Source organism: Triturus cristatus, chromosome 3_1 (genome assembly GCF_964204655.1).
Source record: "Triturus cristatus chromosome 3_1, aTriCri1.1, whole genome shotgun sequence".
NCBI lineage: Eukaryota > Metazoa > Chordata > Amphibia > Caudata > Salamandridae > Triturus > Triturus cristatus.
This window is the reverse complement of record NC_140583.1, coordinates 931,646,722-931,660,190: the sequence shown is the minus strand read 5'-3', so window position 1 is coordinate 931,660,190 and position 13,469 is coordinate 931,646,722. Positions and strand designations below refer to the sequence as shown.

Genomic DNA, 13,469 nt, shown 5'->3' with positions numbered 1-13,469 from the left:
CACCCAGAGGGAGTCAGTAAGGCAGTATTAACACCACTGACCCCTAGAGGAAGCTTCACACGGCTGCAGTAACACTGCTTACTCCTAGCGGGAGAGTACAACCAAACTAATCAATTTAATTGTGTTGTACTTATCAGTGAATACAAGTTTCTATAAATAGTAGGGTGTGAGCACAAACTATAAAAACAAAATCAGGAAATGCATTGAAATTGGTAATTTGGACTCATTATCAACCGCGCTGGCAAATAATTAATCCTATGGAAAACAAGCACGACTTGTTACAATTGCAAGTGTGTGTGTGTGTGTGTGTGCATATTTATATACTAAAGCAACATCCCTTCACCTTGGTACAGGTCATTCTTTACAAGGCTGCAGTAACACCATCCTCCCTTAGTGGGCGCTTCAACCTTGGTTTGATCTATTCGCCACTGCTAAGAACGATTAAACTCAGCATTTCTACAAGTTGGAGTTTCCAAGGCAGCTCTCGCTTGGAGATTAATTTTGTCTTGGGTGGGACTTATGACTCCTTCAGATCTCTGGCCAGGAGTGGTATCGGCAGGAAGCCATACAGACCAGGGCAGACTGGGCCCAATTCATTCTTGGGCAGGGAGAGTATGGTATACTGAACTCCTGGGCATGAGCATTGGTCCTCCATTCTTCGGGAGGGTCTCCTGTTGCACCAACAGGGCAGGGTTCTAAATCCGAACCTGCGCACACTCAGTCTTCATACATGGACTTTGAGCCGCAGCAGTTGACAGTTTATTGATCTCCCTTTCGGAGGTCTGTGAAGTTATACTGCCAGCCAGGTGTCCATCAACAAAGACTGTATACACATGCTGTTTGGACATGTTTGTGGCAATATTGTGTGCTGAAAAGCATATTGATTCTTTTTCTGCTCTTTGTCCAAGGTATTGTTGTATGTTTTATCATTAGCCCAGCAAGGCTTTGCTTCAGACACAGTTAAAGGGCATCTTTTGGCCATTATGGCTTTTTTGAGGTTCCCGAATCGTCCCTTTCATTCATGTCACCTGTTGTGACTTGTTTCCCAAAACCGCTTTAACAAATGTTTCCACCTAAACCCTTCATTATGTCTCAATGGGACCTTCATTTGGTTTTAACCCTTTTGAGTTGTTTGCCCTTCGAGCCCGTGCATAACTGCCGTCTGCATCTCTTGACAATGAAAAGAAACTTATTGGTTGCCATTACTTCGACAGAAGAGTTAGCGAGCTACATGCTCTTTCTGTATTCAGTCCATACACCAGCTTCTCCAAAGACATACTGTTTCTCCACACCTGTGCTAAAGGTGGTGATACCTTTAGATGTTGGCCAATACATCATGCTGCTGAATTTCTTCACTCTGAACCCTGCTTCTAAGGAGGAGTAGAGACACCTTCGCCTGGACCCAAAAAGTGCTTTGTCGACTGCACAAGAGAGCACTGGGTGGATGATCAAATCTTTGTTAGTTTACCGGAGCAAAAAATAGGTAAAGCAATGCAGAAACAAGCCCTCTGGATTATTAAGCTCTGTATTAAAAACTCCTATTCACTGGCCATGAAGCAACCCCAGGTGGGCTGGCGTCAGCTTGAGTAGTCCCTGTCTTGGACATCTGTCTGACTTCTATGTGGGCTTCTTTGTACACAATTACCAAACATTACTGCCTTGACATTCAGGTCTCTCATGATGGACATTTTGCCTGTTCAATCCTCCAGGACTTTATGGTCTGAACCAGTTTGCAGACCCATCTGTAGGGAGGTATTGCTTTGATATCTAAGGTAAGGAATCTGCAGCTAGAAGTTTCTATCAGATGAACACGTAACTTGGCTTCTGTAACGCCTTCTCTGGTAGAGACTCTATCTAACTGCAGATTCCTTACCGACCCTCCCAACCTCCCTGCTTCTGCGAACGTTTTTTTCTGCCTTGAATGTTCTTTTAGGTTCTAGTATCTGCACACTTGTCTATCAGCCTACACATGGATCAATGCTTCTGGTGTAGAAATTTCATGAAAAGAAACTGATGTCAGCACGCGGAGGTGGCGCAAATATAAGCACCGCGCACTTCACTTCCAGCACGGATTACGCCAACACAGAGGCGATCGATGCCACCTACCGGCACGCAGAGGTACTGGTCAAGATTTTCCACATCTAGTCTGACCCCTGGGGAATATTGTAGGGTAAGGAATCAGCAGCTATATAGACTCTACCAGTTAAGGTGCTACCGAAAGTAAGTAACTTGTTCTTCTAACACAGACAGGAAGAATAATATAAATGTGTTGAGAATATAATTCAGACTTAAGTCCTTGTAGAAAATAGTCATTCGATTTCAAGACCCAAAGGATCATTTTATACTAAATTAAAGCAAGCCAAGAATCGCTGTGGCCATCTGAATGCAGTCTAAAAAAGAAAATGGAATCCCCTGACCAGTCCGTGGCCTTCGATGTGCCTTATAATTTTGCCCTGGCCTAAAATGCCATAAAGGCCATGGTTTCTCTTGCAAAGTGAGCTCTAAACACGATCTATTGTATCATCTTCTTGACCCAGCTTCATAGTGCGGTGGAAGACATGAAAGTGGGTTCCCCAATTCAAATCAAAAGCTGTCCTTGCTTTTGGGATTGAACATTTGTCTAGCTCTCCTCATACGACTCCGATTAGGATATGAGGAGTATAAAGTAGAGTCAGTAGCCATTATCAATGCGCTCCTGCCAACCACTGAAATGCAGTGATTGGCTACTTTCTATATATATTGAAGGGAACTCGAGCATTGGCCAAAACCAAGAGATTTTGCTTTGTATTTTAAGTATTGACTAAATGATTACAAAAAGCCAGCTGCAGTGCAAAACAAAGCAAAAAAAAGATGGATTTCTGTATACAATGCAGCAATGAGAAAATAATTTAACGTGTGATGATTACGTATACTTTCAAGGTGTTAAGTAGTCCCTCCTTCATTGCAATGTACGCACTGCATCGGGGGCAGAACGATATATCAAACCGTCAATACCAAGAGGTGAGAGAAAAATACTCCTCTGGTAAAAGCCAATGCCGACTCTATGCATATTTTAAATCTTTGGTAAAAATAGGTTTTACGTTGTCAAGGCAGACTTAAATACTGCAATCGAGCCTGGGTAAAGATGGACAATAGAATGTGATTTCAAATATATTTTGATGATCTGTTTCTTATTAGGTGCTCTCTTTGATAGGGAAATATGTCGTCTAATCTGATTTTTGATTATTATTCATACTTCATTGAATGATGCAGAACTTTACATACATTTGTAGGCTTTCTAGAATTGGGGTCAAAGGAAGGGGCTACAGAGGGGATGTCCAGTCCGTTGTCTGCCTAGTATTGCCAACTCTAAAGGGGACCTTTTTGGAAGAAAATAACCTGATTGTTGGCCACCCCCTTCCTTGGTATCTGGGGACAGAGTAGAGCCAGATGTTTGTCACAGGTGAGTAGGAAGAAATCAGGATCAGCCTGCTGTGTCTTCTTTAGCAAGGAGCGTGCTGTTCCTGTTTCAATATGGCAGAAGTATTGACTTGCATAATACAGTACCCTTGGAACCTATTTACTCCAACTTGCTTTTTACCGTAAGGCCATCAAGACCACTCTCTTTCCTTCCCCGTAGCCCTTCCAATTATCAGCAGCCTCTCTTTGTTGCTTAGCGCCAGGACGCTCCTTTGCTGGGGCAGCTGTGCGCTCTACAAAACGTTATAACATAACATAACCTTGGTGTAGAGGAAGCGCAAGGTCGGGGGGATGTTGTCGGGTTCGTCATTACCTACCCTAGGCCCTACTTATCATGTAATGCCACGCCACAGCACTAAAGCGCCGTTGTAGTAAAACTAAATGGTATTTTTTTTGTCACTAGTAGAGTGACAGAACTATTCAATGTTTTCATTGTTATATATACCGTAATAAGCATTAAGAGATCTATTTGGAAAACTGCTTTGTGCATTTTCCCCTCACAGTCCTCAGAACTACCCCGACTGTGGATTGATTGATTTAAGCGCGCTCTCCTTATTGTTGCATACAATTGCTCTGATATCAAGCTATCCTATTTGTTTGTAGGAATACAGTCAGACTTGTTAAAATAACTAAATTACATGGAGGAAAACAGAATAAGTAGGCCATTAGAATGATTTCTTAAGATTATGCGAAGGAAAAATGTTTATTCATTTCAATTTGATTTCTTGCAGGTATACAAAGATTTTTAGCACCGCCTCGATAATAACCACATTGATATAAAATTGGTTCTTGTAGCAAACGTTCTATTGATGGCTTCATAATGCATAAGGGTATGTAAGCAGTTGCTGCTGCATAAAGTCATTTGCATGAAGCTCTACACCGTGTTCAAATTATTACTGTACATGATTACAGGACAACCTAGTTGTTAATTGCCTGTGGTCTTTAAATATGCACTTCTTTCAGAAATAGACACTAATTATTAGATCTTGTTTGCTGTTACACCATAAGTTGCAAATGTCTAGGAACGTTTTAAAATTTGCAAGTCTAATGGGGCATGAGCACCGGGAAAATTGATCTAATCATTTAGAATGAGTGTTGCATGCAAAATGAATTAAATGTTTTCTTGACATTGGAAAATCCTTTAATATAGTTTTATCAAACATTTACTTTGTCAGGTTGCAATTGCGTAGCTTTAAACAACGCTGTCGGTTGTTGTAGACTTGTCCAGCTGTTACAGTCCTTGTACTGTGCAGAAAACAGTTGTTTATGTACTTCTGATATGTTAAAGAAAACCTGAAAAAATGTATTGAATAGTGTCTGGTAGTAAAATTATTTTATATATGAGACCTGGGACTCGTGAGCTGCAAAGGTTTGATTAAAATATTGATCAGTATTAGCATTTTGTCTTAGAATCACTGACTGGATGTAAATTGAGTACAATGGTGTTAGATGGGCTTATGTCCTACAAGAGGTATTGTCTTGGGCAGCAGGTGCAAGTCATTCCATGATTGCGCTCTGACTAGCGCATGCGTATATGGGGCCAGGACCCACTGTTAGGGGTACTTGGGGACTCTGTGCGTAGTGTTCAGTTAAGGCCTCCTTCTATAAGGTTGTCTTGAGTGTCCTCTTTGAAGAAGCCACTATGCACCAGCTCGAGGTGGGTGACCAGCTTTCTAAAATGGAGAAGTGCAGATTGTGGGCTGCAGTTCCTTCCCCATGGTTCTTACTTAAAAAAAAAAAATGCCAGTGCTTAATCAGCCATAGCGGCCAGATCCTATAGATGTGCTGGGCTAGTTCCCCGACATCCTTGTGGGTCGTGCATTAACATATAAATCTGATCCTGTATTTCACCTGGCACCGATTGAGTTCTTTTAGGGCCGGGTTATTTTAGTTCAGTTTATTTGTGTGTTTAAAGCGAATTAGTCATTAACTAGATTAAATAAAACTGGCACTAGAAAGCACCAGTATGTTTTGATCACACATTAAGATCTGACTTAACAGTAAAGTGGGTAGTATGCCAGATTGCCACTAAAAATAACCGTAGGTATCAGTTCCACAATGTCATGTGCTTTCTGTGAATAACACCAATTGCTTAGTGACAGTGATATCATTGATTAAGTTGTGCTCCCATGTGGACCTTTTGGCATATCGTAGACGGGTTGGGCTAAGAGCTTGGACCTCGATCAGGCCCTGCTTCCAGCACTCAAGTCTGCAGAGCTCACTGCGCCTGGACTGTCGCAATGTAGTTTATGGCTACAGAAACCCATGGTGGCAATATAGGACCGTCTTACATTCAAGGTAATCTGTGATATGATCCCGTGTTGCCATCAAGGGGCTCATGTAATATCATAAATCACTAGGTGAAAAGCAGAATTGATTGTAAGTGTCGCTAGAAACCCTGAGATAGCAATATAGAAATATATTACACATGTAACGTATTTGTCAGTGCTGTACAAAAACCTCGTGTTTGATTTTATAGCGTATAATGTTGCTTAATCTATAAGAAGAATCAAGACCACATCAAGGCTACATATGACCATTGACTTGCCTCGAAGTTCACCAATTGCATTCTTTTTGATAATTTTTAGCATTAGATCATTTTATTTAACAAGTTGACAATTTTGGGAGTGTTGTAATGTCTTTACGTAGTGTTTAATCCTGTTTTTCGGTTTTTATGTATTGGCATAACAGCAAACGAATGCTTAGCAGTTGTCTATGCAGTAAAGCAAATATATATATATATATATATCCATCCGTCTCAGACTGCCATGCAGTAGCCTTGCATAACTGGATTTAGAATTTGACGTGTGTGTATATATATGTCAAATTCCAATTACGGTTATACGAGGCTACTGCATAGCGGTCTGAGACGGGTTACCTGTGACCCAATAATATACACTCCAAACATGCACTTGTGTAGAGGAGAAATTCAAACACACCTGTATGCTGAGTACTTCAAATTTAAGTATTCAGTCTTCAGGAGTGTCTGAGTTTCTTCTCTACACGAGTGGAAGTTTGGAGTGAAAAAAAATAATATATATATATATATATCAGATCATCTTTCAACGTAAATGGTGAATAATAATCATACAATCAATGGTCCCTTTTTCTTATAAATCACTCTTTTCCCCTGTTCACCTTTTGTTGTCTACCAAGTGGCTTTCATTTCGTAATTATGGTAAAGCAGATTCCCCTATTTGAATATTTGGAGGATACACATTAATCCATTCTAGGGCTGTACATAGGCTGGCTATGGTAATTGCTGGAAAAACAAGTATTTTGTGCGGTTACTGAGTTATCGATTTCGAAGTATGATAATTGTTATTAAAATAATATCCGGATTCAATTGCTCTGAGATTGCAGCAGCAATTTTATTACAAAATTATTTTAAGCATTGGCAACTTAGAAAATGCAGACGAACTGCATGTGTTTTTAAGTTACATCTACTGCCTCTTAAGTCCTCACGCTAGTTCCACTTATAAAGTTTCGGGGGGTACAATGCAATATCTTAAATTGTTGTCATTTAAGGTTTGCAGTCATGAAAGATCATAGAGTGATAAAGATCTTCTAATATTCATCTGTACTGATATCTTGATTGACCCAATGTAGTTGTCCACTTCAGAGAAGCATGTTATAGATCATCCTTAGCCTGCTTCAAGAAGGTGCTATAAAATTCTGGTATCTTAGGTGTAAACTTGAATTCATACAGGTGAAGTAATAGTACATTTTTATCAATCCATACGTTGTCTAGATGTTGTAAGAAAAAATCATGCAACTGTAAATATTTCAAGTATTATTTAGGCAGAGAAAATGCATTCCTCAAGTCTTAGTATCATCACGGCACATTGCTATGAAACAATTGGCCAATGATGACCAACCCTTTTTTGGCCCATGGCTTAACTGTATAGTCATGAAAAATACCAGACCGCAATTGGCTACCACAGAAAGTAGAATACCTTTTGAACAGTGAGCTCCAAGCCCACCAGATATTCGTGATTTTGAACCTAAATAATTTGCATCTTTAGCTGCTAATCATACATTTTTCTAGAAACTCTGACCGAATTCCATTTGAAACATGGTAGTAAATTTGGTGTCCCTTTCTGAACATAAATTGGATATTCTTTGGACCATGTATGATCAGCCCAGTATTATAATTTAAAGTCCTGAGATATTGTCTTGTTCGTTTGTTATTTACTGCATTTGTGCATACAAAATTAAATATAAATGTATTAAAAAAAAAAAAACTCATATTAAACTTATTGTGCGTCATGAAGTGAAATATTGCTTCAGCTTTGAGCCCCTAAGCCCGATCCCTTACCATTAGCCCTTAGTGTAGCGAGGATGAGAAACGAGAAAGAAGAGATAAATAACCCACTACATAATCACAGTCTATCAGACTTAGATGATACCATCCCTGCAAAACATCTTATTATTTATCTTCCATAGTGTTATGTTTTGTAGTATTGCAGTTGAGTTGTGCTGAAGTTGAGACTAAGTAAGGGTATTAGTGGGATTAGGTGTATATGTGTGAGTATTTATTTGCAACCTGCTATGGGCCCACAGGCAAGTCCACTTGGAGATTAGCTCCTTTGAGTCTTCATATTCTTTTTGAAGTAAGTTTTGCCTTCTTTAATCACTTTGAACTTTGCTGGTTTCTGTAGAAACATCTGTGCTACTAACTCCTGCATAGGACCAGCGTACTTGTGAAGATTCCATCTCCGTTCCACCATAAAACGGCTCCATTCCTCCATTGTGTTTAAGCCCTTGACTGGTTTGTAAAAGTTGCCAGCAACCTATATTTTTTTCTCTCAAATCAGGAAGGGTGTTTTGACATTTTTGACTTTGTGGTTATGATATATCTAAATATCATAGTCATTTTCTAGGTGTGGTGATATGTGCATCCACAACTCCCTCCATTGAAATCTCATGAGCGCTCTCAAGCCATTGTCCTGCTTTCCACTACTTGTTTACTGGCTGCGGGTATTGGCTTTAACTTCGCCTGTCGTTATTGGCAAAGCCAATAGCGAAGGACATCCACCTTGGTTTGTTATTTCATATACTCAAGGGTGACCATTACGCTGCATGTAGACTCATTGTTATAGCCATTTTAGAAGAAAAAAAAATAACATTCATGGAGCTGAACTTTAATTTCTGTACTTCCAAGATGGCTAAATGTTATTTTCCATTCTTCCAAGATGGCTGTCACATTTAGTCTAGTCTCAATATGGCAGTCATCTTGGAAGTTTAGAAAATAACTTCCAGGGTGGTTGAACTTTATTTTCTGTACATTCAAGATTTTCTAGCATGATTTACTCCAGGTAATGGGTAAGGATTCATGCAATTAGCGCATTATCCCATATACTGAAGTTTGAAACTCTGAATGGCGTAGTAATGGTACATCAACTGTGTAATACATCCAGTGGTCTTTCTATTTATAGGTGTGCAAATACCACCCAGGATTGTGCAAAGATTACAAGAAACTAATTCCTTATTGCTAACTCATATTACCATTGCTACTAAACTGCTAGTGTCAGAACAGGTGGTGTGTAAACACAAATAAGTGTGAATATGCATCCGATAAAAAAAAAAAAAAGTCTACAATCAGTGGTTTGTCAATTTGCATATGGCATGTGGGTGTTTTAAACTTTGGATTTTGCTTCACAGATGTATTGTCTTAAAAATACTTTCATGACCACAATTATTTTTCACCAGGAGCAGCTGATAAATTTCCATACTTGTGGGATGTAAAGCCCTTCTCTAAATCGTACCAACAATTATTGTCAAATCATCCAAAATGATTTGAAACGTGGTCCCATTGCATTGGCCTTGTAATTCCTGATTCAGATGAAAAAACAGTGTTTATGGTCAAATAAATAATTACTAGGTGTGTGGGAATACCACACCCCTGGTGTTTCCTTCCATGAAAGTTTCCTCTTGTAAAGGTGAAATGTGTGAAAGGGAACTGCCGCAAATCATGATTAACGTGGTATGGGTGCAGAAACACTGATTACTGCTGTTAGTCCCTTTTCAGCCACTGTCTGTGATCCCCAGTATTCCTACATGCCTACAGTAATGGCACCCATGGTGTATGTGTGAGATTACTGATGCTGGGGACAGGTACAGGTTGCAATCAGGGCCACAGGGCTTCTTCTGGTTTTGCCAGCATTCATCCTTTCAGAATTAAGAAGATGGATGTAAGTGATAAATACATCCTGCTGTTGGTTTGCTGCATTTCAATTCCACAATATTTTCAAAACCATATTTTTTTAACTTTTGAAAAAGATTAGTTCGAGACCAATAATTAATGCTGCTTCTTCTTCTTCTAGGTCAATATTACCTACGTTGAAGCAGCCGAGCCTGTAAGACAAGTTAATGATCATGAACTTCCATCGAGAGAAGCTCAGCTTTTGACTCTGGAAAATACAAAAGAATTTGATGTGCTTGTGATAGGTGGGGGAGCAACAGGATGTGGCTGTGCCTTAGATGCTGTCACAAGAGGTAATGTGCCTAACGTTATGAAAGACAGAATTTTGACTGTATTGAAAAAAGTGCCGAATATCATTTGTGTGTATTTTAATGTGCTGCGTACTTCACAAAGTGTCATGCTAACCTGTATACACACACATTTTCCAGTTCTCAGTGCAGTTTTCCTCACTGGGAGGAATCGTGTCACTCACTAACCTGTTCTGTAGAAAGAAAAGTGTAGCAAACTGAAGAATGCTGGGGGACTATCGACTCATGCTGCACATTTGGTGAGATTGTCCAAGGTTAAAGGAATTCTGGGGAAACATTGGGGCAGTGCTAGGTCCTCTAAATGCCACCAGCTCCACACTATATGCCATTTGATTAACCGCTACAGTTGCTTATGAATGACTTTTGGTAGGTTGCAAATACAAACGTGCATTTTATTGCACATACTATAAGCACACATCTCTAAAAAGGTCAACTTTTCAAGAACGGCCACTTTTGTATAAAGCACCTGTATCTAAAATGCATTTCCATCATATTTGCATTCTCTGTTTGCTAAAAATAGCAAACATATACGCATGCAATGCTGTTCAAATCAGAAAATCTAAATGTTACACCCAGTGCTTTGGTCCACGAGATATACATCTTTTATCAATTCGTTTTGATAATACCTTATTTTATTATACTCAATGCAGTGCTTATTACTGAAATTAAAAATTGGATGATTGTAACTGAAGGGTTAGCCAGAAAGTTAACTGAACTACATACATACCAGTGAAAAGTCCAATTTAATGTGTTCTACAATAGAGACAAGTTTAATGCAGTAGTTACCACACAAAAAAGACCTTTATTTGTCTTTGTTGTCACTTGGCATAGGCCATTTCTGTCATTCTTGAAGAATTGAGAATAGCCATAATCTCCTAGCATTACTTTTTTAGGGGCATAGAAAGAGATTATAATCCTCATTTTTCCAGTGAAAAATCTGAAATATACATGTTGTATTGCGATCTGTTTAACAATTTGCAATGTATATGAAGTGGGGTCAAGACCAATACTACGCACTTGTTACAGATAGTGAAAATATCTGGCAACCTCAAAATATTTCTCTCTTCCCACAAATAAAATTGTGTGGTTAAGGGCTAATAAGCTAGTGCTAATCTGCTGTATAACAGATCCATCAGTGTATATCCTTATATGATTTTAAGGCGAGTAGGGTCAGGCCAGAAGTTTGCAAATCCAGTACCAAACAGTATACTTCATGTGTGTGCCAGGGAAGATGGGAAGATCTGACTGATGATCAAAATATTGTTTAGTTGGAACCCGTAGACTTCAGCCAAGGCTTTAGTATTAGTCCACAAAGAGGCCAAAAAGTATTGGTTTAAATGCTAGACTTAGGAAGACTTGAAAGACATTGATAACTCATTATCTGGAAATATCAGTGGAGTGAGATTTATGAAACCATACTAATCGGCACTTTAAGGAGCTGTTAGCTGAACTTTGTCTATATAAACCATATACCCTTCACATGTAGTGTAATTGTAGTGCAGCCGAGGTGATTTCCTTACACTTTCTTCATCCGCATTTTGGTATTTGTAAGTCAGACTACTTATCAAACATTTGACTTGATAAATTATAATAATGTTAATTACAAGATAAATCTCCAGTTTATATGTGACTACTTATATTTCACACTTATGTTAAGAGTTGTTTGTGCTTTTTGTCGCAGTAATTTTCAGATACACTGAAACGTTTAAGAGGCGAGTACATTTGTGTCACCGGCATATACCAATCAAGGAAATTGTCTGTATTTACTGAAGGCACATTGGTGAAATAATTCCTAACATACTAAACAATAAACAATGTAAAAGCTAGGATGTAACCCTCGTGGACTCAATTTGTACAGTATGTCCCATTATGAGATGAATTAAGGAGAGCTGCTACATAAAAGTTTCACAATGCCAAAACAGAAGATCTTTTTTCTTATAGATATATTTGTCCTCTGTGTAATCTTGAAACATTGGTCTGTTATACCAATCTGTTCTCTAGAACATGCTTGGCATTTTCTTTTTATTCTAAAAATGTAACGTTTTTTCATAAAGATAGAACAAAGCAGTAGGTGTGTAATCTAGATGTACATAGAGCCTACCAAATATGCTTACAACATCAGAAACCAACCGTCAGTAACCCTTTGCAAAAGAGTTATGGGCGGCCAGAGTCTATTTCCAAACATGTCAGTAAGCAGATGGTGATGAGGAAAAACAAAAAGAGCAATGATCAATCTAGATAAATATATCTCTCAAGCCAATGTTCTAGCACCCTAACAGTTACAAATGTTAGACGGGGTTATAGTAGGTGCCTACAGTACAGATAATGAAGGTGAAGAAGATAAGAGGGGAGAGCTAGGAAGAGCGGGGAAAGAGGAACCACCCTGTGGTCATCATATAACATGAGAAGAGTGAATGTGACTGCTTTTGTCTGTGGAGGGTACATAATGGGCTAGGAGATCGTCAGCTGATGGCCATGAAATTATCAAGTGTATACCATATTGAATGAGCAGCATCAGGCTTCCCTGTAGAGTTTGATAAACGTTTGTGTACTTCTAAGATAAGAAACCCTTGCCCACCATGTGGTATGAGAAGTTATTTAGCGCCTTTCATTCCAATAAAATGGCTTTAATTGACACAGTGAATGAAAGATCTAGAAGAGCGAAGTCTTTGTTGGTCAGGTCCAGCGGAAAGTTGGTAGCGTGTGGGCCTAACAATATAAACGGTAAAGTTACAGAGAAATTTGTATTAAAAATAGCCTTGAGTTTTTTATTTATATCGTCCCAGTATGAGGAGAGCCACTTGGCTTCTCTACAGGACCAGCGAGAGTTAGTCAGTGTCAATTTGAATAGTTGGGACGGGGGTCCAATATAGGAAACTTGATGCAAAAAATCTTGTCCGGGTGGAGCGACAGGATCAATTTATTCTTATGTTTGGTATTTACCTTATGTTATGTTTTGGGATTTAGTATGGTGCAGGACTCATCCTCAGAAGGGCATCTTAGCGCTTAGATAGCAGGACAAAAATCTCTGTGCCGTTAAGAGTCCGGTCTTCAGATGTTTTTTGAAGCTTGAAAACTCGTGTAATCCCTAATGTGAAAGGGGAGCTGTTCCATTGGAGTGGGGGCAAAGTGTGAAAAAGAACGACCACCGTATTTTAAAGTTCAAATATATTGTGGTTGAAGCAGAAGCTGATTGCTCGTTCTAAGGTTTCTTTAAGGGCAGTCGGAGAAAAGTCTTTCCTTCAGATATGGTGGTCCCCTGCCTGACCTCGCTTTGCAGGTCGGACAGAGTAGTTTAAAAATTGCTCTTTTCTTTATAGGCAGCCAGTGCAGGAACTTAAGTAAGGAGACAGACTGAGTGCCTGGTGGCTGTTTATTCACCCGCCGGGTTAGCCGTGTTTTGCAGTATGGCAGTTACTTGTAGTTTTGATATAAGGGAGTAGTTGAATGCTACGAGTAGGGCATTGCCATAGTCCAGGCGACTTATTATAAGTGCC

At 39.3% G+C, this 13,469-nt stretch overlaps 1 protein-coding gene across 3 annotated transcripts in view; it reads left to right on the top strand.

The window, feature by feature from the left end:
* GPD2 (glycerol-3-phosphate dehydrogenase 2) overlaps window positions 1-13,469 on the top strand; it is a 927,571-nt gene that overhangs the window by 299,031 nt on the left and 615,071 nt on the right. For all 3 annotated transcript variants that reach the window (XM_085645519.1, XM_085645518.1, XM_085645520.1), the window contains exon 3: window positions 9,786-9,957. In XM_085645519.1, the coding sequence (XP_085501645.1) occupies window positions 9,786-9,957 (172 nt within the window). The remainder of the gene's footprint in view (window positions 1-9,785; window positions 9,958-13,469) is intronic.